This window comes from Numenius arquata, chromosome 21 (assembly GCF_964106895.1).
Source record: "Numenius arquata chromosome 21, bNumArq3.hap1.1, whole genome shotgun sequence".
NCBI classification, from domain to species: Eukaryota; Metazoa; Chordata; class Aves; order Charadriiformes; family Scolopacidae; genus Numenius; species Numenius arquata.
In genome coordinates this window covers 1,601,901-1,622,607 of record NC_133596.1, presented here as the reverse complement: position 1 = coordinate 1,622,607, position 20,707 = coordinate 1,601,901, and the positions used below count along the sequence as shown (strand labels likewise).

The window sequence follows — 20,707 nt, the reverse complement described above, 5'->3', positions numbered from 1 at the left end:
GGAGGCAGTGTAGACTTTGCGCTTCCTGAAAAAGTCTCTGCCTAAATCCATTTCTACCAAGTTAATGTACTCTGTGTGTCACGAGTGGGGCAAAGAACAGCATCTTGGGCAAAATTCAACACGATAAATCAGCTCCACAACTGTCTTCGGTCTTGAGAAAGTCCTGTGCTGTAAATACAGTGCTCTAAGTCTAGCCCAGACGATGGTCAGAGTTAGTCAGCATCAAGGGGCCAACACTCTCTAAAAAGGGGTTTCAAAATATAATTAATTACTCCTCATAGCAATGAGCCCATAAACATGAGGCACCTTTCTTAGCAAGCTGGGGCAAGCACAGGTGCATTGCAAGTCCTGGGAAGATGTGAAACTCCTGCTGGAAGGGAGGAGAATCTGCATTTGGGGAAAGAAAAGTGAAGTTTAAGGCTAGGAGTGATTTTCTGTACATTTACCTGAGATGTGGGTGTCACAGCTGGCCAAGTAAGCCACTAATCCTGTCAATAAGAGATGACATCTCATGGCAATCAGTCTTATGTTGGGTCCCTCTTTGGCACCTGCCTCTCAGTGATAGTATGGGGAGGTGTGTCTAAGGACTTGAACCCTGACTTTTGGCCATGTAAGTTTAGGTTAAATCAATCCTGTCCAAAAAATAACCAGTTTTTAAACACTTTTCTAAAGAGTAGTTGGTTGTAATGTATCCTAGAAAGTTATCCTATCTTCAGACTCTGCTTGAAAGTGGAGCATCCACAGGGTTGTAGCGATGAATGGGTAATCCTTGGAGGGCTCCATGTTGAGAACAACCAGCCTCTTCTGCTGGCTCTCCACTGTTGCTCCTCATGATGAAGTTGGGCCATTGTGCCGCTAAAATCTCAGTCCCCTGTGCTTCCCTGTTTTGCTGGGTTTAGATTTCAGCTCCAGCCATGCACCCTCCCCCTGCATGGGGCAGGACCAAAGCAGCAGAGCTCTGAGCAATTTCTCATATGAAACCAAGGCAATTCTGTCATAGCAAGGCACGGCACCCTGAGGCAGGTAATAGCTTCATAAAGATGGAAGATACTTCTTTTCTCATTGAAAATTACACTTATCAATTTGCTTCACTTAAAAAGCACCATCCTTATTTTCCTTAGGAGTACCCCACCCATCTTCTATTCCATATTCCCTCTCTTGGTGATGCTGTTTTATTTCAGGGGAATCAGAGTATTTCCTCCCCAAGTGTCTCATCAATAGCTGTATTTACTGACAAGGGTGGTAGGTTTAATAGAGCCTCCTATTCAGATTCATTGTAAGAAGGGTTCCCCTTTACAGACAGCCAATTTCGACATCCTGACTGTATGAAATACAGGCTTGCTATAGAAATTGGATTTGCACCATTGTTTGGTAGCAAAAGGCAGGAAATTAAAGAGGCAACATTTCAGTAAAAGAGTGTGTATGCTTTCTCTTTACCTGCTATTCTTGTAAATGACATTGAAGGTTATTGCAAGCTTAAGAGTGGATTTTATGCAGAAAAGATTTATTTTTTATTTGTCAGTGACTGTATCTGCTACATTAGGTGTTGCCTTTTATTTCATCAGCGTTACTGTATAGTGTGTTTGGAAGGGAAATATAATTATAAAAATTGTAAAACCATAAATATTTGCAGGAGATTAGAAGGAATCCAAGTTTGAAACCATTATAATACATTTTTCAAAACTGTGTTTCAAGTTGCTGTCTTTGCTTACTGCTACAGAGCCAGGTTCTGTGTGCATTAAACTTGGCATGAGTCCGAGGTCAGACTTACTGCAATTCATGTTTAGATTACCATTAAAAGTAATGTCTCATGAATTGTAGGCATTCAATCAGTTATTCTGAATTTCTTTTTGTGCAAAATCTTTACTGTAATCCTCTATAAAAGTAGCAGCATTTAATTACTTAAATACAAATATTGAAGTAATTTTTTCTGTTTGTTTTCTTTTGGATATAATTACAGAAATGTGGGAAATACTTTTCCAAGGCTTTTGAACTCAAAAGTGGAACAGAAGGAAGACACAGGGGGACACACACCGTTCAGTGTTATTTTCCTTGCACAGGAAAAAACGATCATTATGAGATGAGCACTAAAGTCTCAAGTTTTCAAAGGTTTGCATAACAAACAAGAGACACATTGTGGGTTGCATCTTGACTTTGAAGGCTTGCCACTGTCAACTGAAATAAAATGGCAAGGTTTAAAGCCTTAACCAAGTTCACAAGGAAAATATTTGGACTAAAAGTTTTGGAAAGTTTTCTCTCTTTGAAGTAGTTTGTCATGTGTTACCAATGTGAACTTTATTGACCTTGAAACATTTTTTTTTTTTTAATCAAATAGCAACTAGTGACACTTTAGTAAAATCTTAAATCAACAACCATCTCCTGGTGGCTCCAGCTTCGTAGCAAATGCAGGCAAAACAGGGAATCTACAGAAGAGACCTTTATTATTCGTAAATGAAGCCTGCCAAAACCTTCCCAAAATAGCATTCAAAGACCCTTTTAAGGTCATGGATCCTGAACAAAGCCAGAAGAGCACAAAAAAGGCTGAGGAAAGTCCAAGAAAGAGGCTTCCCAAAGGAGAGGCTTTCCAAGCTAGTATTTCATCTGCAGCTACATACCAGGGCAGCTCTGCTTCTTCACAAGGAACCCCTCTCCGAGATATCGTATCACAGCAGCACTTTTCCAGTTCTTTGCCAATTCCAAGAGAAGAGTCTCAGGAGAAGACTGGACATCAGAAGCAACCTAAGCCTTCCTCTTTTGAACATCCTCCCCACGTTTCGCAGCTTCAGCAGCACGCACTGTCACCAGCATTTATGTCTCCTGGGAAACCAGAGCATGTCCTCGAAGGTCCCACATGGCAGCTAGTTGATCCAGTAAGACCAGGTCCCTCTGGCTCCTTTTCATCACCTGGGCTTCACTCTCACCACAGCCAGCTCTTACCTTCCCATTCACCGATCATTCCTGGAGAGGACATGCCGACTGTTCAAAAGGTCTATATCCCTCGCCCTTCGCAGGTTTCCTTAAAACAAGCTGAGGAAGTGCACAAGAAGGAAAAGAAACCTCAGAAACCAGGCAAATATATTTGCCAGTACTGCAGCAGGCCTTGTGCGAAGCCAAGTGTGCTCCAAAAACATATCAGGTCACACACGGGTGAGAGGCCATACCCTTGCATTCCATGTGGCTTTTCTTTTAAGACGAAGAGCAATTTGTATAAACATAGGAAATCTCATGCTCATCGAATAAAAGCTGGGCTGGCCTCAGGGATTGGAGCGGAGATGTATCCATCAAGTTTGGAAATGGAAAGGATTGGTGGGGAAGACTTTGAAGAGCCAACAGAAGGAGAAAGCACAGATTCAGAGGAGGAAACAGGCGCAATGTCGGGCCATTCGGTAGAGCTCTCACCCAGGCAGAAGCACACCCTGTTGTCCAGTAGTTTGCTGAGTGGAGGGAGCCAAGGTTCCAGCCATGACCGATGTTCATTGTCTCATTCCAGTATGTCCCAGTCTCTTGAGGACAGCACCCAGTTTGCAGAGCCCTCATCAGACCATGCCCTGAGCCATAAATCTGAAGATACCCATACTATAAAGCAGAAGCTTGCACTCCGCTTAAGCGAACGGAAAAAGGTGATAGATGAACAAGCTTTCCTGAGCCCCGGGAGCAAAGGGAGTACCGAGTCAGGCTACTTCTCGAGATCAGAAAGTGCAGAGCAGCAGATCAGCCCCCCAAATACCAATGCAAAATCTTATGCAGAAATTATTTTTGGGAAATGTGGTCGGATTGGGCAAAGGACTGCAGCATTAGGTGCAAACACAACCCAGGTGTTTCCACACCTGTCTACTGAAGACAAACCAAGTATGGTACCGTTATCTGTGCCTAGAACACAGGTTATTGAACACATCACTAAGCTAATTACAATTAATGAAGCTGTTGTAGATACCAGTGAAATAGATAGCGTTAAGCCTAGAAGAAGCTCTTTATCTAGACGTAGCAGCATTGAATCTCCAAAGTCTGGTGTATATAGAGAACCATTTCAGTTCGATATCAAGTCTGGTTCCAGTAGCCAGTTGGATGCATCGAAAGTGTTGACATCCCACAGTGAAAAAATTAAGCCCGAACAATCATTATTGTCACTTCAGCAATCCCACAGTGCCACAGAGACAGTGCCTCTCCTAAGAAGCCACTCAATGCCTTCTGCTGCATGCACTATAAGCTCCCCACACACCTTTAGAGGTAGCTATTCATTTGATGATCACATCACGGAACCTGAAGTCTTAAGCCGCAGTCAAGCATTTTCTTCCCATCCTCGAATGCTAAAACGACAACCAGCTATTGAGCTACCTTTGGGAACAGAATATGTCTCAGAGGAGGTTAGCTCTGTGAACAAAGAAACTGTTTCCAAACCTCCTGAGGAGCCTGAAACCAAGGAAAGCGAACTTACCAAAAAGTCACGGAAGGGTCCGAAAGTTAAAGGGTTCATGTACGAGTGTAACGTATGTGGTGCTCGGTATAAGAAAAGGGACAATTACGAAGCCCATAAGAAATACTACTGTTCAGAACTGCAGCTTTCAAAGCCTCGTTCTTCCACTTCCCACCATACCTCTTCAGAGACTGAAAAAAGCGTTGTGGATCCTGACACATGGCCCCAGGTGATGCATTACAAACTGGGGAGTAGTTTGGAGCTCACCCCGCTCCGAAAAAGACGAAAGGAAAAGAGTCTCGGTGACGACGAGGAGCCTCCAGCTTTCGAGTTGTCTGATACTCCCTCTTCCAGTACAGGGCTGGGGACTCAGTTTGCCAACCCGGCATCATCTGACGTCGCTTTAAACCTGACCCGTGAATCCATCAAGTCACCAGCAGATCCGGGTAAATCTGCACCTTCTGATGTCAGTGCCAGCTTTCATTCCAGGAACACCAAACCGGCTCCGAGTGCGGAGGGCAAAGAGAAAAGGACAACATCCAAGGAGATCTCCGTCATTCAGCATACGAGCTCCTTTGAGAAGTCTGACTCTGTTGAGCAGGCAAGCTGCTTGGAAGGAGAAGAGAAGCCCTTGTCACAGTACTCATCTCAGCCCACACCCCAGCACAGCCGACCACCTCACTCCCTGCAACCCAAGCTGGTACGCCAGCCCAACATCCAGGTCCCGGAGATTCTGGTCACAGAAGAGCCTGACAGACCAGAAATGGAGCCAGAGCCTCCTCCAAAAGAGCCAGAGAAAACAGAGGAATTTCAGTGGCCACAGAGGAGCCAGACCCTTTCTCAGCTCCCCGCAGAGAAACTCCCACCAAAAAAGAAGAGGCTGCGGCTGGCAGAAATGGCTCAGTCCTCTGGAGAGTCCAGTTTTGAATCAGTCTCTCTCACCCGAAGCCCAAGTCAGGAAAGCAGCATATCCCACGGCTCCAGCCACTCCGTGTCATTTGATCGTGAAGATCATGGCAAGTCAGAGTCGACTAGCCAACCCTCTGAATCCCACCCAAAGCCTCCTGGTGTTGGCTCACATATGTTGATGGTACCAAGCCACCATCATCATTCCAGAGAAATGCGGAGATCCGCTTCTGAGCAGACACCGAATGTGTCCCATCCTTCCCAGATGTCAGAGACCCGCAGTAAATCATTTGACTACGGGAGCCTGTCGTCCAATCCTGCCTCAACCTCTGGCCCCTCAACCTCCTCGGCTCCACAGGAGAGAAGGAAATGCTTTCTGGTAAGGCAAGCATCCCTCACCAGACACCCAGAGCATGAGCCAGACTCGGCCCCAACTAGCCGGCCAGAGACAGAAGATCCAATTCCTTTGTCAAGTAAATCTCCTTCAACAAGTTTGCCCCATCAGCCAACATCTTCCTCCCCTTTGCCCTCTCGTGGTACTTACCCGAGTGAAAAGAGTCAGCCAAAAGACAGCCCTCAGCCAGCCTATACCCAGCCGTACACAGAAGCTCTGCAGGTGTTTCATCATCCTGTTCCACAGCTCACGCTTCATGAAAAGCAGTTCATGTCCCCACAAGTTTCTCTCTTTCCCTACCAGCATCTCCTGCCACAGCCAGGGCAGTCTGCAGAGCTCTTCGCCGCACACACTATGTCTGACATCCTCTCTGCTCAGTTCACCATGCCTCAGATTCCTCCCTCCATATTTCAGACCCCACCACTGCCCCTACCGCAAACGCTCATCCACCCAGGCCCACTTCATATCACTCCTCCGTTAATGTCTCACCCCGCCGAGGTGCCCTTCAGGCAGCATCCTTCATTCCTGCCCGTGCATTACCCTGGATCCTCACCGATCCCTTCAGCCTTTTTTCTGCCTCTTCAGTCTCAGTTTGCTCTCCAGTTGCCAGGTGAAGCTGGTGGACACTTACCGCAGATCAAATCCAGTTTATTCCCAGCAGCAGGAACCTCCAGTCTTTCCCCATGCACAGAATATGGCTCAGACAGTCAGTTGCATCCTCTGACCTGCACAGCAAGTCCTCCGGTGTCTGTATCCGCATCTCAGCTCGTTGTTCCTACGCGGTCAGACCCAATGGTGTCGCTGGTTGTCCCCGTTCGCATACAGACGAATATGCCATCCTATGGGAGTGCGATGTACACGACACTTTCCCAGATCCTGGTCACTCAGTCCCAGTGCAGTTCCTCTTCTATTGTCCTCCCCAAATTTGATGATCGCCAACCCAAGGGTACCCTGGTCTGTAGCGCTGATGTTCATGGACTAGGTTTCGATCTGGCACAGATGATCACAGAGGATCAAAGAAGCCTTTTCCAGAGCCCGTATCTGAGGGTGCCCTTGCCCTTACCAGAACGAAAAGGCTATATGCCACTTACCTCCCCATCAGACAGCATTCTTGGACTGGAAGGAGGCCCATCAACAGTTGGTGGAAGTAAAAGGATGCTCTCTCCAGCTGGTAGTTTGGAGCTGACAATGGAAACACAACAGCAGAAAAGAGTGAAAGAGGAGGAAGTGTCTGAAGCAGAAGAGAAGTTGGAAGTGGTGAAGCCACCCAGTGCAATAGAGGAAGGGAAAAAGCAGGATAAATCTCGCTTTCTTGCAGAAAGCCAAGGCAGGGTTGAGGTTGAGACACCACCTAGTTTGTCCTTAGAGCAGTCAGAGCCAAAGGAAGTCCCAAGTACTTTGCAGCAAGCTGTGTCCCATTCAGGTTCTCCAAGTTTTGAGGCACTGGAAGAGTATAAGCAGCCAGCTGGCAAGCAGTTCCTCAGCAAGGCACCTTTACAACCCGTGAAGAAAGAAGACTCCAAAGAACTGGTGGAGCAGTCTCCACCAAACCCTCCCAGCCCTGCACCTCTGTCTGAGGTCGCTCATAGTGCAATGAAGTCTCGAGAAGGTACAGATATGAAGAAGGTACTTCAGTTCCCCAGTCTCCACACAACCACTAATGTCAGTTGGTGCTATTTAAACTACATAAAGCCAAATCATATCCAGCAAGTTGATCGACGCTCTTCAGTGTACGCCAGCTGGTGTATCAGCTTGTATAACCCCAACCTTCCAGGTATATCCACTAAAGCAGCCCTCTCCCTCCTGAGGTCCAAGCAGAAGGTGAGCAAGGAAACCTACACCATGGCTACTGCTCCACGTCCAGAGGCAGGCCGGCTTGTCCCATCCAGCTCCAGGAAGCCAAAAATGACAGAGGTAATACAATCCTATATATTTCTCCTCATCCATTTGGATACATGGGAAGAGGGGGACGAGGGACGGGGAATTGCTATTCTTAATTTAATAGGAGTTTATTCATCCCTCTCTCAGTTTGGTAAGCACTTGTTCTCAGTCAAACTTTTAGAATGAAGAAGCTAAAACCCACTGTAATAAAAAAATAAATATAAAAAAAGAAAGGCAAGCCTGCTCCAAGGCAAAGTGCCATATCTCTGTTCTCTGGTTTCTACTTGCCTCGTAATCAAAAGAGCATGTAGGAATCACCACCACACCATGAACTGCCACTGCTCAAGCACAAAGGATTAGACTGATTTGCATTTGTCTTGATATTCCAAATAGCTTTACAACTTTTTTTTTCCCTCTCTTTTTTTTTATAAATGCTGTTATAATTCCCTACATTTTGCATGTTACAAACGAAAAAGGATTACCTTGGGAAAATGGGATTCTGTCTGGTTGTGCATCTGCTGATCTCACATTAATGAACATGGAGAGGCGTGCTTAAAAGTATTTTAAAATATTAAAGGGAGATTTGCAAGTGTATTTAAGCCCCCAAAGAAGCATAAAGGCATGCAGTGACATTTGTAAATGTGCCTCAGTAGGTTAGACATGGAGTCTTGTTAAAACACCCGTGTCGTCTGGTCCATTTAGTTAATGTCCTTAGCTTTCTACCTGCTTTTCCAGGAATCTAAGGACATTTTATAACTGGTCTTCATAGCTAATGGGAGTGAGATAGATGGCTTCCCAGGGCCAGAACTCACCAAAGGCATTGGCCATATGGGCACAGAAGTGTTTAAGACAATTCTGGTAGCTGCCTAGCGTTATATAGCTCCTTCTGAGGCCCATCTTTCCCCTCTTGGTTAATGCTGAACCATACAGATCTCTTTAATCCAGATCATGTTCATGTAGATTAGCAAACAGAATTTCTCTAAAGATTTTGCAGTTTGATATTCATCTCAAGTCAATTTATATTGATGGATTATTCATTTTATTTCTGTATTATGAAACGAACTCTGAATATTAAATTTATCATAATCGCTGCTGCAGCTGCTGCTTATAAATATGTCTTAAAATACACAGTAGAGTCACTTTGATTCAATAAATCTTTATTTCTCTTCAGCATTTCCATGATACTTCTGCAGAAATCCAAAAGACAGAATTTCCAGGGGCATAGGGGCAAATAATCACCTGCGCAGTGCAATAACCACACTAATGCCTGATATTTATGCACTCTTTTTTGAAGGATTTTATCTGAACAGTGTCGTAGCACCCTTGATTTAATTCTCTAATAGAAGTGCCTGTGCTCCTCTGAGCTTTGCTCTTTGACATGGTGCTAAAATGCACACCAAGTGTGTGTTTCAGAAATGTGAGACCTTCATGCCCTGAAGTTAAATGTTAAGCTCTCGACAGGAATGGTTCAGCCCTTAACCAACCAAATACAGGTGTCACTGTGTGCATTTGCTCAAAAGACTCAAAAACCTTTTAGAGAAAAACCCTAGAAGCTGACTGGTGGTGAAAGTTAAGGTTTTCATGGTACAATTTGCAAGAGTAAGAGTTTGTCCTGCCAAATTCACCTAGAAAATGGTGTAACCGAAATCTAATATTAATACCTGCTGCTTGAAGGAGTACAGTTTGCAGAAATTATGCTAATTTCAATGGAGATAAATTGATCTCATGCCAAGCAGAGAAATAATTTTTGATTAGATGATTAGTGGGAGTGAAATCCTCAGTTTAGTTTTTAAAGTGCTTATGACTGGCACAGATTAGGAAGCCGCGTCGCCGGTTCCTCAGGAAGATGCGATTAGCGGGAGCTGCCTGGCAGTAACATCCATCAAAGGTTGAAAGTTCAACCTTCAGTTAACTCTGCTCTAGCTATTTCCCTTAAATATTTTCTTCTTTATGTAACTATAAGTTGTCAGTCAACCCAACAGAAAATGTAAAACAGCTCTAATATTTTGTACAATTATGTATGCAGCAAGCTATCAGCACAATAGTACTGTACATACTGTCTACGTACTTGGCTTGATTTTTAAATTACCGGTGGGATTTACTGAGCAGATAAATTCTGAAGTTACTGTAGGCTCCAGCATGCATGTAGAGATGGCTAATCACACTGTATCGGGCTTGCACACTTTGTAAATTAAACGAGACTGTAAAGGGGATAGTAGTGACTGTATGATTTTGGCTCTCTGGTGCCTTTCATCTGTCTATGTTTTGTGCTTTCAAAAGTTGCAATAAATAAACCTCATGCTACATCTAGAAAGTCAATTGTTTTGTATTCCTCAGTAAACAAGGAATGGAACTGGGAAGTTTATCACTAGCGTTGTTATGAGTGTGGAGCTCATATCAGGAGGTGAAGTCATGACGGCCAAGGTTTAATTTTTGAAGGTGCTCATTGTGTCTCCTGCCACTGATTTCCTCCAAGCACAGACAACTCCGTGCCCAGAGACAGCAGTTGAGACTGTTTCTGCTGTTAAATTGTTAAAATGCTTCCTGGCACTGTTCTGTCCTGGCTGATAACCCTCTCCCAAGAAATTCCTGGGCACGTTTTGGGAGATAGCACAGGACAGGGACAATTCGCAGGAGATAACTAGTAAGGGCATGTGGGTCTGATGGTGTGGATGAAGGCTAAGCTGGGAGAGCTCACTCCAGGGGCAAAGAACAGCCCTGGGTGCATTTAATGCTCTAAGCCGAACTCCTGAAATTATTGGGTAAATCTGAAATGTTTGACCTCAGTTTTGCAAAGCTGCTTTTTAGCGAGTCCCTCCCTTCTCCAGCTGAGAATCTGGTGGTGGTACCAGCAGCGTGTTGCGGTGGGGACTGGGCTATATCCCACTGAATTTTGTGTGTCTCAGTTGGAGCTACTCACTCTCTCGCTTCCCGTATGGGAGACAAAGAGGCACCTCCTGGGTGATTCATCCCCCCTTAAGATAAGTGTCTAAGGTAGGGCAGATAAATCACCCTTGGGAGCTGCCACTCTTTCCAGCAACCGTAAAGAGTCAAGGGTGACCAGCTCTGCTTTAGACTTCTGCCAGTTTGTTGGCCAAAATCCCTCTAAAAACCCCAGTCTCTCAAATGCCTTCAGTCTGTTTCTATAAATTATATGTAAAACAAGGATATGGGTAATTCAATTGAACTTCAAAGGTATTCTTGCATTTGTGTATAATGTAACCTGGGTGAAAGGCGATCTCCTTTCCTCTTACAGAGATTTGGAGACCCCTCTTATTTGTTGTATGGAGGCAACATCATAAGATTTCATTCCAGATGTGGAGAGCTGCTCTTGCATCACACAGAGCTAGAGAGGCAGCTGTGAGGTTTAGGTCCATATTCTATAACAAGTACCATTAAATGTGCTAGATGAGATGTCAGTGCATGACTTAAACCTTGGTCTAAACAAGGGGTGGCAATTTTAACAGTGAAAAAGCAAATTTTACCCTGGGAACATCTGGAGAGGTTGAGGATTTTTCTTTCCCGTTGGTTTTGTGACTTTCTCTGTGCTGCACCCTTGGCAACAGGGCTTCAGTGAAAGGAAATCACCCGAGAGCTTTGACTGTCAAGTGATTTATATCAAGTTTAGATGGCTAAAGTCCAAATTTGTGTGAATGTCTGTGCATGTGGGGGAAACCCAAAGGTTGAGGTTAAATATATGAATTCTGCAGATGTCTCTTCTCTAGACCTTTGTAGACGTATATATTAGAGAGAGGATTATCCAAGGACAGAACAGTGAATTTGGGAACAGAGACCCATGGCTCCACCACACGCTCAGAGTCACCCCAGCCAAGGCTCTTCTCTTTATGCCTCAGTTTTCCAGTGGGCAAGAGCTGGATAATATTGAGCCACCAGATGCAGGGGGTGATTTAAAAACTTGTAAGCAGTCACAGTAAATATAACATAACCAGCACAGCTCAAAATCCAGCAGCAGAGGCCCTGTTTGTTAAGAGGATGTGCTAATTACTGCACTTAGCTGTCAGGAGCAGTGTGTGGTGGGCTGCTGGCTCTTTCTGAGGCTGTTTGGTCTGTGTCTGTCTTGGAGTGATTTTGTATGTAATCATTGATTGTTTTGCTCTTTTGGGGAGATAGGTTCATTTGCCTTCGCTCCTTTCTAATGAAGGTCGAAAAGATATAACTAGAGCTGAGAAGGAAGAGGATAAAAGAGGAAAATCAGAAGAAGAGGCTCTTGTAACCAAAAGAGGGGAGCCAGTCAGGATCAAGATCTTTGAAGGAGGGTAAGTGTCTCACTTTATTTCTCTTTTTGTGTCACAGTTGTATAGGAGTTACTGATAACAACGATGGAAAGTCAGTGAAGGTGCCGTGTGGAGGTGAGCAGGAGGTCAGATGTAGTCGCCTTTCAGCTTCCTTTCTACAGCCACTGTAAAAACCTGGCCCTTGAGATCTGTAGCTACTCCGGACTGCACAAATGGTTTTTTTTTGTTGAGTTGTCTCTAAATTAGCAAGCACCTCAATCTCTTTTCTGAGCGGGTGGTTGAGTGAAGACGGAGACACAATACACAAATACATCTCGTAGCTGTCTCTGATGTGACAGAGGTGTATTCCATATCTTCTAAATCTTTCCAGAGCCGTCTCCTGAAAATGATGTTCCTAATGGTTGTTGCCTTTATAAGGAGGATCTGGGGAGACCTTTTCTGATGCCTGGGGTTTGGGTGGAGGAGAAAAGAAGGATTCTATTTATGTGATTTTAATCGTGCCCAACCAATGTAGCTCAAACCAGAATGGATGCAAGGTCCAAATTTGATGTTTATCTTAATTCTTGGCTCCAGGTAATTCAGAGTACTCTTTAGTAATTCAGCACTGGTCTAATACTACTATTTACCTTTTCAAAAGTAAAAAATCAGGTAATAAGTAGCATGTCTGTGGGATACAATTAAAGATCATCCTTCCTGTGTGTTGCAGAGGGGGCCAAAGAGATGTAAGAAATCCTTCACAGGATTCATCAGTTCTGCTCTTGCCATTGGGTGGTCTTGGCTTTTGTGTGTTAGAAAAAGGCTTTAATTAGTCAGTGGTTGTGGTTTTCTGCTGTTACCCATTGAAGTTTGGGTTTATTTCAAAATATTTAATTAGCAGATGATCAAACTAGCTAACCAAAAGAGTAAAGTAGCACTTTGGGAAAGGAAACCTGCTTGTTTGTTCAGGAGAACTCACCTCTCACCCAGACGCAGGCACTATGGACCCAGCTCAGGGTTAGATACGTGTCAGCAGTGAGTGGTGGATACAAAGAGCTAAAGTAGTGGCAACCTGTAATGCTTATGAACTGAAGTTATTTAGGGAGGGAGCCGGAGAATGACAAGAAAGCAACAGACTGAGAAGTATGATGGGTTCAATATGTTGCCATCACCCTCCCGTAGCAGATGGGACCCATGGGACTAGCCGAGCACCAGGTTTTGTTGCCTTAAAGCCCATGAGAAGCCTCTGTTCCCCTTGACTGGGTCATCCCGGAGCTGTGACTGTTCAGGGGGACTCTTGGGCTCCTTCCTAGATGTGATTAAAGAGGCTCAGCATTAACGTGAATGAAAATCACCCTGCCCCTGGCAGAGCAGCTCTGGGGAGGTTTTTTGGGGAGAGATGCGGGGGTGCTCAGTGCTGGCTGCGTCCCCTGTGACGAGCCACATCTCCTGTGCTCAGGCGGGGAGGATCTCTGCATCCCCCAGCCCAGCACAACGGATGCAGAGCCACATTTTTCTAAACGACAGACACAAAATAAAGCAACTTTTCCAACATGTTCTGTGCAAGCCAGCATCAGGGAATGTATTAGTCATCCTGAACGTATGCTATGTTTTATTTTAAAGTTCCTGTAGCACTTAAGGCAGCCGTCCTTCTGGATGCGAGACAGAATATAGTAGTTGTTTAATGCCTAGCACAGGCACTAATGGAACACACCAGGTTGCAGAAATAAATTTTGTATGCAAATTACATGGCATATGCACTGCTAAGAGGTCAGGCAGGACGGGCTGTTCTCCTGAGGTGTGTGGTGCGTACCTGGGGGTCCGTGCCTAGTTACCACAAGGTTTCTGATGTGGAATCATTCAGCCTCAGCAGCCTGTGTCTGCGAGGGTATTTTCTCGCAGGGAAGGAACAAGCCTGCAGATGAATCCACAGGGTGCCTAGTGCTTTGAGCAAGATGCTAAATGCATCAGACCCCTTTCCTGGCCATCTCTAGAAAATGGTTTACAAAAAGGGCATCCATTCTCAAGACATTATTTCACCGTCTTTTTTTTTTTCCCCTCATAAAAATTTCCTCGTCTCATTTTTCCCCTTATTTATTGGTTTCACATGGCCTGCTGCTGGCTAGACCCATCCTTGCAGTGGGATGCAGTATGTTTCAGATCTTTTGGAGCCATCCCGTGCTTTGTTACCTCAACCAAGGAGGGAGATTGTAAAGCAATTCAAGTGTTCCCACAAAAGATGAACTTGCTGCAGCTCTTTTAGCTCCTTCTTCCTCTCAGTTTTACTTTCTTTAGAGCTCTTGCCTTTCTCACTGCTATTTGCATCACTGCTTTTCCCTCTGTACAGTTTTCTGGCCTCCCCAATCCCAGAGCAGCCTTTTCCCCATTGCTACATCTCTTATAGCTCTGCCAGGACCAGCTCTGCTACTTCCGCTGCTGCTGTCCAGCCGACCGGCTAGAATCATATTTCTTGGCTTTCAGAGAAGACCAGATTTCATACTTTCATCGTACCCACTGCCTATTTGTAAGGAACCAACTGATGAACATGCCAGAGTCTCTCGGAGCACTGTGGGGAGCTTGGCTTCCCTTGCAAAGTCTCTCTCATTTGAACATGTCTCCTCCCCAGCTGTGAAAGTGGATGGTTTCTTTGCTCATGTTTGCCCACTGGGAAGTGTTTTAGAAACAGCAGCTTGCAGATTCTGAGTCTTGAGGTACATTCAGACCTGGGTCTGGGATCAAGTCTCAGTATGCCACACATGGGGTGTGCTCGGGCTCAGTTTCTTCCTTCGTCACCTTTTCCGTGAAGGATGTCAGTTGGCCCCTATGGTTTCATCACAGGATGTGGAGTAATGGCCAGTGGGGCTGTCAAGAGGACCTGGGTGCTGGAGGTGTTCAGGTCCTGTTGAGTTACCCCACCATTTCAGCATCTACTTCCCTTGGCCTCCTGTGGAGAAGAGGGCGTGTTGTGTCTCTGGTTTCTTGGGGACTGCAGGAAGGATGTATGTGGTTCTGCCTTGACTTTTCCACAGTTAACTGTAGACGGGATCCACAGAGTTTTCTGTTGGGCTCCTGTTTAATGAACGAATTCCTCTTGGAGAGCAAGTCTTAAGATCATTCCATATGTAATTTCAGCAGTGACTTTTACTTCCATCCCTGAAATTTCGGAAGACTGGGTAGACCTCCATCGCAGCCAGCATTCACCCCCCACCATGAGCACACTCCACGAACTTGATTGCGAAGGAGACGGGAGTTGTTTAACATCCTACGTAGACTGGACAATGCACAGTCTCATTAGGTTGTGCCTGGGAGAACCATGCCATTAAGCAGTCAGGTCAAAGTTTGTATTCCTGAGGAAGCTAATAAAAATATCTATTGGACTTGTCCTGAGGGATATTGTGGTGGTTTTGAGCAGTGAAAATGATCTTTGAAGGTCAAGCTGGCCAACACTGCTGCAGGAGAAGAGTTGTGATTCCTCCGTGGCTCTGTGTCACCTTTGTCAATCTGCTTTAGTACTTTGGAGGCACCGGGCCCATTCTGAAATCTTACATCATGAAACTGTAGATTGGTATCGACCTGATTTGAGAGTGAGGTCTGTGGTGGTATCATGATCTTGTCAGGGAAATGTTGCCTGTTTACTGTGCGTTAGCATTACCATGATGAAATCTGATAGTGGTGGGGTGGTGGGTAGTTACAGTCAATGTATGTTCTTCTATTTCATTGCCAAACTCTCTGTGCTTTTATGGGCCCTTATTGCACTATTTGATTGCAACTAGAAGGGAAAGGAATACCAAGATATAGAAGGTTAAAGACCACTAATCTTAACTGACATCCCCAAACCAGGGTCATGTAAAGTCAGTACTATGTCAAAAGGAAAGCTCTCTTTGGAAAAACCCTTATGTCTGCAGCCTTACGGTGGCAGACCCAAGAATCCTTGCATTCACACCTTAAAAAATACCTCCTCGTCACACCATCCCATGCGTATAAATCCACACATGAGCTTGAAGAACCCGTGGTGATGTAATGTACTGTATCTTTTAACTTTAAGAGGGATGCCCATAGTGCTGTTGTGACCCACGCTGCTCTAGTCATCAGTTTGGTCTGACTCAGATATAAATCCGAGTCCTTCACTCTTCGTTCCCACCAACACATAACAGGCTGCTGCAGGTTCAGCAGCCATGGGGTTTTCTGAGCTGGGCTTCTGAACCCCCACCTTAAATCACTGCTCTCTTCACCTGAGCAAAACCCTTCCTGTCTACAGTACAAATAACTGGGGAATTGTCAAATAACTGGGGCTTTGTATGAGGTTTGACCATCACATCCCCTGGAGAGCCAAGGGCTGGAGGGGCAGGGACTGCTGTGTCACACTGTCCCCTGTCTCCACGCCATGGGGCTGCTGATGGGGTTTTAGGCAGCAGTAAGAAGATGGAGCCGTACTTCTGCCTCCCTTCGCCTGTCCAGCAAGAGATTTTCCCTGGGGTTGAAGGAAAATGGGGAAGTTTTGGGACTGTTTTATCATACTTGAACATGGCTGCTAATTAGTGGATGCACAAGCAAAAAAACCCAACCCTTTGGGGGACCCATTAACTGGATGCAAACCTCCCTCCCCCCAGCTCTCTCCGCAGTTCTTGCCACTGTGGGCTCAAGGGGATCTGTGGTCGGCTTCTCTGGGGTGATCTCACTCCATGTCTATGACCGGCCACAGAAACTGCAGCTCCCACCACCCGCTGACACACACCTCATGGAAAATCCCTGGCACAGCAACGCGAGAGTTTTATTACCCTAGAGAAAGCCTCACTGTTAAACAAGCAAAGTTTCTTGGTGTGTAACTCCAAACTCCTGTGTCGGACCCAGTTCGTTCAGGGGATTTTCTTTGCTGCTTAGATGGGTTCTAAGAATTCACCATGTTTATTTTGAAAGAAGTCATTTATCCCAAAGACACTCACTTGAGCACACGGCAAGTTAGCGGCAGCGGAGGAATCGGAGCAAGCTGATGTCTGTAGCACATCCCACTGCCATGTGCATGAGTTAACGGCTGATGTTCCTTCATTTACCTCCAAACCTGCTGGAATCCTAGAGGTGAACTCACTTCACAGCCCCAGGGCAGTACCTCAAATGGGTATATGTATCTGCAAAGTAGGGTTGGTCTTAAATAATAATATTTTACTCTGTATGCTGCACCTAGGTATACGCAAAAAAATCCTGTAATTTGCATTTTTAAGCAAAAGGGACTTTCCTGAGACTGGCTGCTTTACAGAGAAGGGAGAAATTGGTGTTAAAATTTTCCTGTTAGGGTCAGTGGTGTCAGACTGACCACTTGGCATTAATTTGAGCATCCTGTGGGGTTTGGTTGCCGGATTTTCCCTGTCTTGAGAAGTGCTGAGGAGGCATTGCTGTACTGCATTCGGGCAGCCCTGCAGCTGCACAGCCCTTCAGAAAATCTGCTCCTGCATGTGGCGAGCTGCTCTCTGAAATGGGATTTTAAAGTCTGAAAGCATTGGCTTGTGCACAGATGTTTATCTTGCTTCTGCAATGACCTTTAGGAAGAAAAAAAAAAAGTTTCTTATATGTGGAAATTTTTGATTTGTTTTTCAGACAGGACTTTACAAGAAATGGAGAGGAGAGCTTTCAGCTTTCATGCCACTGGCTTTGCAACTGGCAGGGACAGCCCTATTGCTAATTAACCTGCTTATGTTGGGGATGCTGGGAAAAGGGAAAGGAAGAGCATACCCTGATTTTGTTAATACTCTTATGAAAACAGTCAGTTTCCCTCTAAATGGCTGGTTTCTGGGGTTGGTACCCACGAGGATTGGGTACAGCCGGAAGGGTGACTATGCTTACGCTCGTCAGGATCCATCCCTGTGGGTACAGGGGGCTCCATACGGAGAAAGGACAACCCTCATTTCTCATGCCCTTTAAAGGAACATAAGGTCTCTTTTGAGCACCATAAGTTTACATTCCCTTTCTCTTTTTTTTTTTTCATAGCACAAGCAAAGCACATTTTCTGCTTAAAAAGCTAACAATCTAAAGGAGACAAGGTGCAGGGTGGCAATTTAAGGAAGGATGGAGTTGTGAATTTTACCGATGCTGACAAGATGAAAGGAGAAATTGTTTGAAGAGACAGGTTTGCAGGCAGTGAGAAAGGCAGCTTGAGGGATACATTCAGGAATAGCAGCAGAGAAAAATAGCAATCAGAGAAAAGATATTTTCAAAATGAAATGATTATATGCTTTTTGCTTTGAAAATCATTGCATTCTTACTCTAAAATGTCTTTAGAAGTTAATATGAAGAAAAGGTTCTATTTGACTTAAAGCAAATGCTTTTTTCTCCCATAATATGTCTTCATGAAAATTTGGATTTTTTTTTCTTTTTAATTTTGAGTTGAATTTGAAAATTATATTTTTCCTTGATAATTCAGGGAGTAGTCAAACTGAAACATCATTTTTTTCAGTGGTTTGTTCCGGAAATCTTTTCTTGGATTGGGAGCAACAAGGTAGACGGCAGGAAACAGTGGATGGAAGAGGAGGAAAGTGAGAAGTTTGTGGGCACAGTCAGGGCAGAGAGCAGCAAAGGGAAGGTGTAACTTATTGACTCCAACTCTGGACCTCTCAGCCCATCTGCTTCTTGCACGCTGCTGCAAGATGCATTAGCTCCGAGCGGCACGTCTGGGAGAGCTGACACATTCCCTTTGGAGGGAAAGTGTGGGACGGGTCTGTAACAGTGCCAGTTCCCCAACCTGCCACTCAGCAGATGGTGCTGCATGCCAAGAGCTCTTGTATAAGTAACCTTGTATAACATAGAAATAACCTCGGGTTATTAACTTTAAAACAGGTTATTAATTTCTGTCGGGAGCAGCTTCTGGTTGTATAACCATGACTGAAGCACCATGCAAGATTACAAATGTTGTATCTTTGGGACAGAGCTCAGGGCTTTAAGCTTTTTATATTTTTCTTGCTTTCTTTATATTTTCCTTGCTTTCTTTATATTTTCCTTGCTTTTATGACAATACATGCACCCTGCGAGTTGACAATCTCCCGTGAACATTTACGAGGCCTGAACAGTGCCTGTACTCGGCACAGGTGAGGTCCCACCTCGAGTACTGGGTCCAGTTTTGGGCCCCTCACCACAAAAAAGACATTGAGATGCTGGAGCGGGTCCAGAGAAGGGCAACGGAGCTGGTGAGGGGTCTGGAGAATAAGTCTTATGAGGAAAGACTGAGGGAGCTGGGATTGTTTAGCCTAGAGAACAGGAGGCTGAGGGGAGACCTTCTCACTCTCTACAACCCCCTGAAAGGAGGGTGTAGAGAAGCAGGTATTGGTCTCTTCTCCCAAGTCACAGGCAATAGGACAAGAGGAAATGGCCTCAAGTTGCACCAGGGGAGGTTCAGATTGGACATTAGGAAAAATTTTTACACTGAAAGGGTTTTTAAGCCTTGGAATGGGCTGCCCAGGGAAGTGGTTGAGGCACCATCCCTGGAGGTTTTCAAAAGACGGGCCGACATAGTGCTTAGAGACATAGTTTATTAATGTGGTGGGGTTTTTTGTATGGTCTCTTTTGTGTGTTTTTTTTTTTTTGGTTTTTTTTTTTTTTTTTTTTTTTATCAGAAGTTAGGTTGATGGTTGGACTAGATGATCTTAAAGGTCCCTTCCAACCCAGACAATTCTATGATTCTATGATTTCTGAAGTCTCCATACAATGCGAATCAGCATCATTCACATCCAATCTACTCTGCTACCTCCTTTGGTTTCCCTCTATGGATGCGGGTAGAAAAAAACCCCATTAAATCCTGCATATGTTTTGATCAACTAAGCGTGGACCCTCTCTCCGGTATAATCCTTGCCCTGATACAGCTGGATGAAAAAATACTTGCAAGCACGTGGACCCCTGTGCTGTTCATGCTTTGGGTGCCGTGGTGACCGGCCATCCCTTTACCACCTCCACCTTGGCTCCCAAGTGCAGGATGTCCCCATGTGCTGATGGCTCGGAGCACTAAGGATGGCTTTTCTTTAATACCAGCTGTGTTTGTGTTGAGCAGTTCCTGAACAGCCTGTTCCTTGGCCTCCTGAACACATCCTGGAGAACAGCGAGTGGTAGTGGTGAGAGCAGAGAAGTGTGACTCGGGGATGGTGGACTCGTGACTCACCGTGACTCTGGGATAAGTCATTCTCCTCCCTACACTTCAACTTCCTTGTTGAGAGAGGGGATGCACAAACTCACCTACTGCTAAGCCTGATTATATTATGTCTTTAAAATGTCTTAATATTCCTCAGTGGGAATTTTTAATGTTTCCTGTCCTCATTATCTCATCACTTCACTTAACAAATTTGGTTCATTCTGTAGCTTATTCCTGTTTTCCCAGGAAATTTGACAAACACAGAAGGATTTAGTCTAGATTGTTGTCTTTGCCTGCACAGCCAACCCGCTTTCTTGACACGTCCTGCTGGCAGAGGCTCATAATGCAGCTTGATGCTAATTTCCCACAGCCAATTATTATAAAATGTTATTTCCAGTTTCCTCTCTGACCTTGTGTGGGATGCTCAACTTTCTGCAGGGATTCCTTTCCTCCTAAGTAATGATCCCTGTATGCATCCAGCCAGCCAGCCCTTGGGCTTCCCCAGTGTGACATGGTTAGGGTGGGACAGAGGCTGACCGTGGTCCTTGGGCGGAAGATGATGCTCTTCCTGAACCCAGCATTCCCAATAGGGTTTTCACAGCCTCGTGTTCCACTCACTGTGACTTTTGTCTTCTCTGTATTACACCAAGAGAAGAATTCCCATTTGCTTTCAGCTCAAATAATGAAAAATACAGATTTAATAAACAATATCAAGCAAGAAGATTTTTATACCTTGTACAGGTTCCTGGGGTACCTGGCGAGGGCAAACC

General features: G+C 45.0%; 1 protein-coding gene across 1 annotated transcript in view; it reads left to right on the top strand.

Annotated features, from left to right (window-relative positions):
* Positions 1-2,504: 2,504 nt before the first annotated feature.
* HIVEP3 (HIVEP zinc finger 3) overlaps positions 2,505-20,707 on the top strand; it is a 70,936-nt gene continuing 52,733 nt past the window's right edge. The window contains exons 1-2 of the mRNA XM_074161936.1: positions 2,505-7,628; positions 11,727-11,872. Coding sequence (XP_074018037.1) covers positions 2,505-7,628; positions 11,727-11,872 — 5,270 coding nt within the window. The remainder of the gene's footprint in view (positions 7,629-11,726; positions 11,873-20,707) is intronic.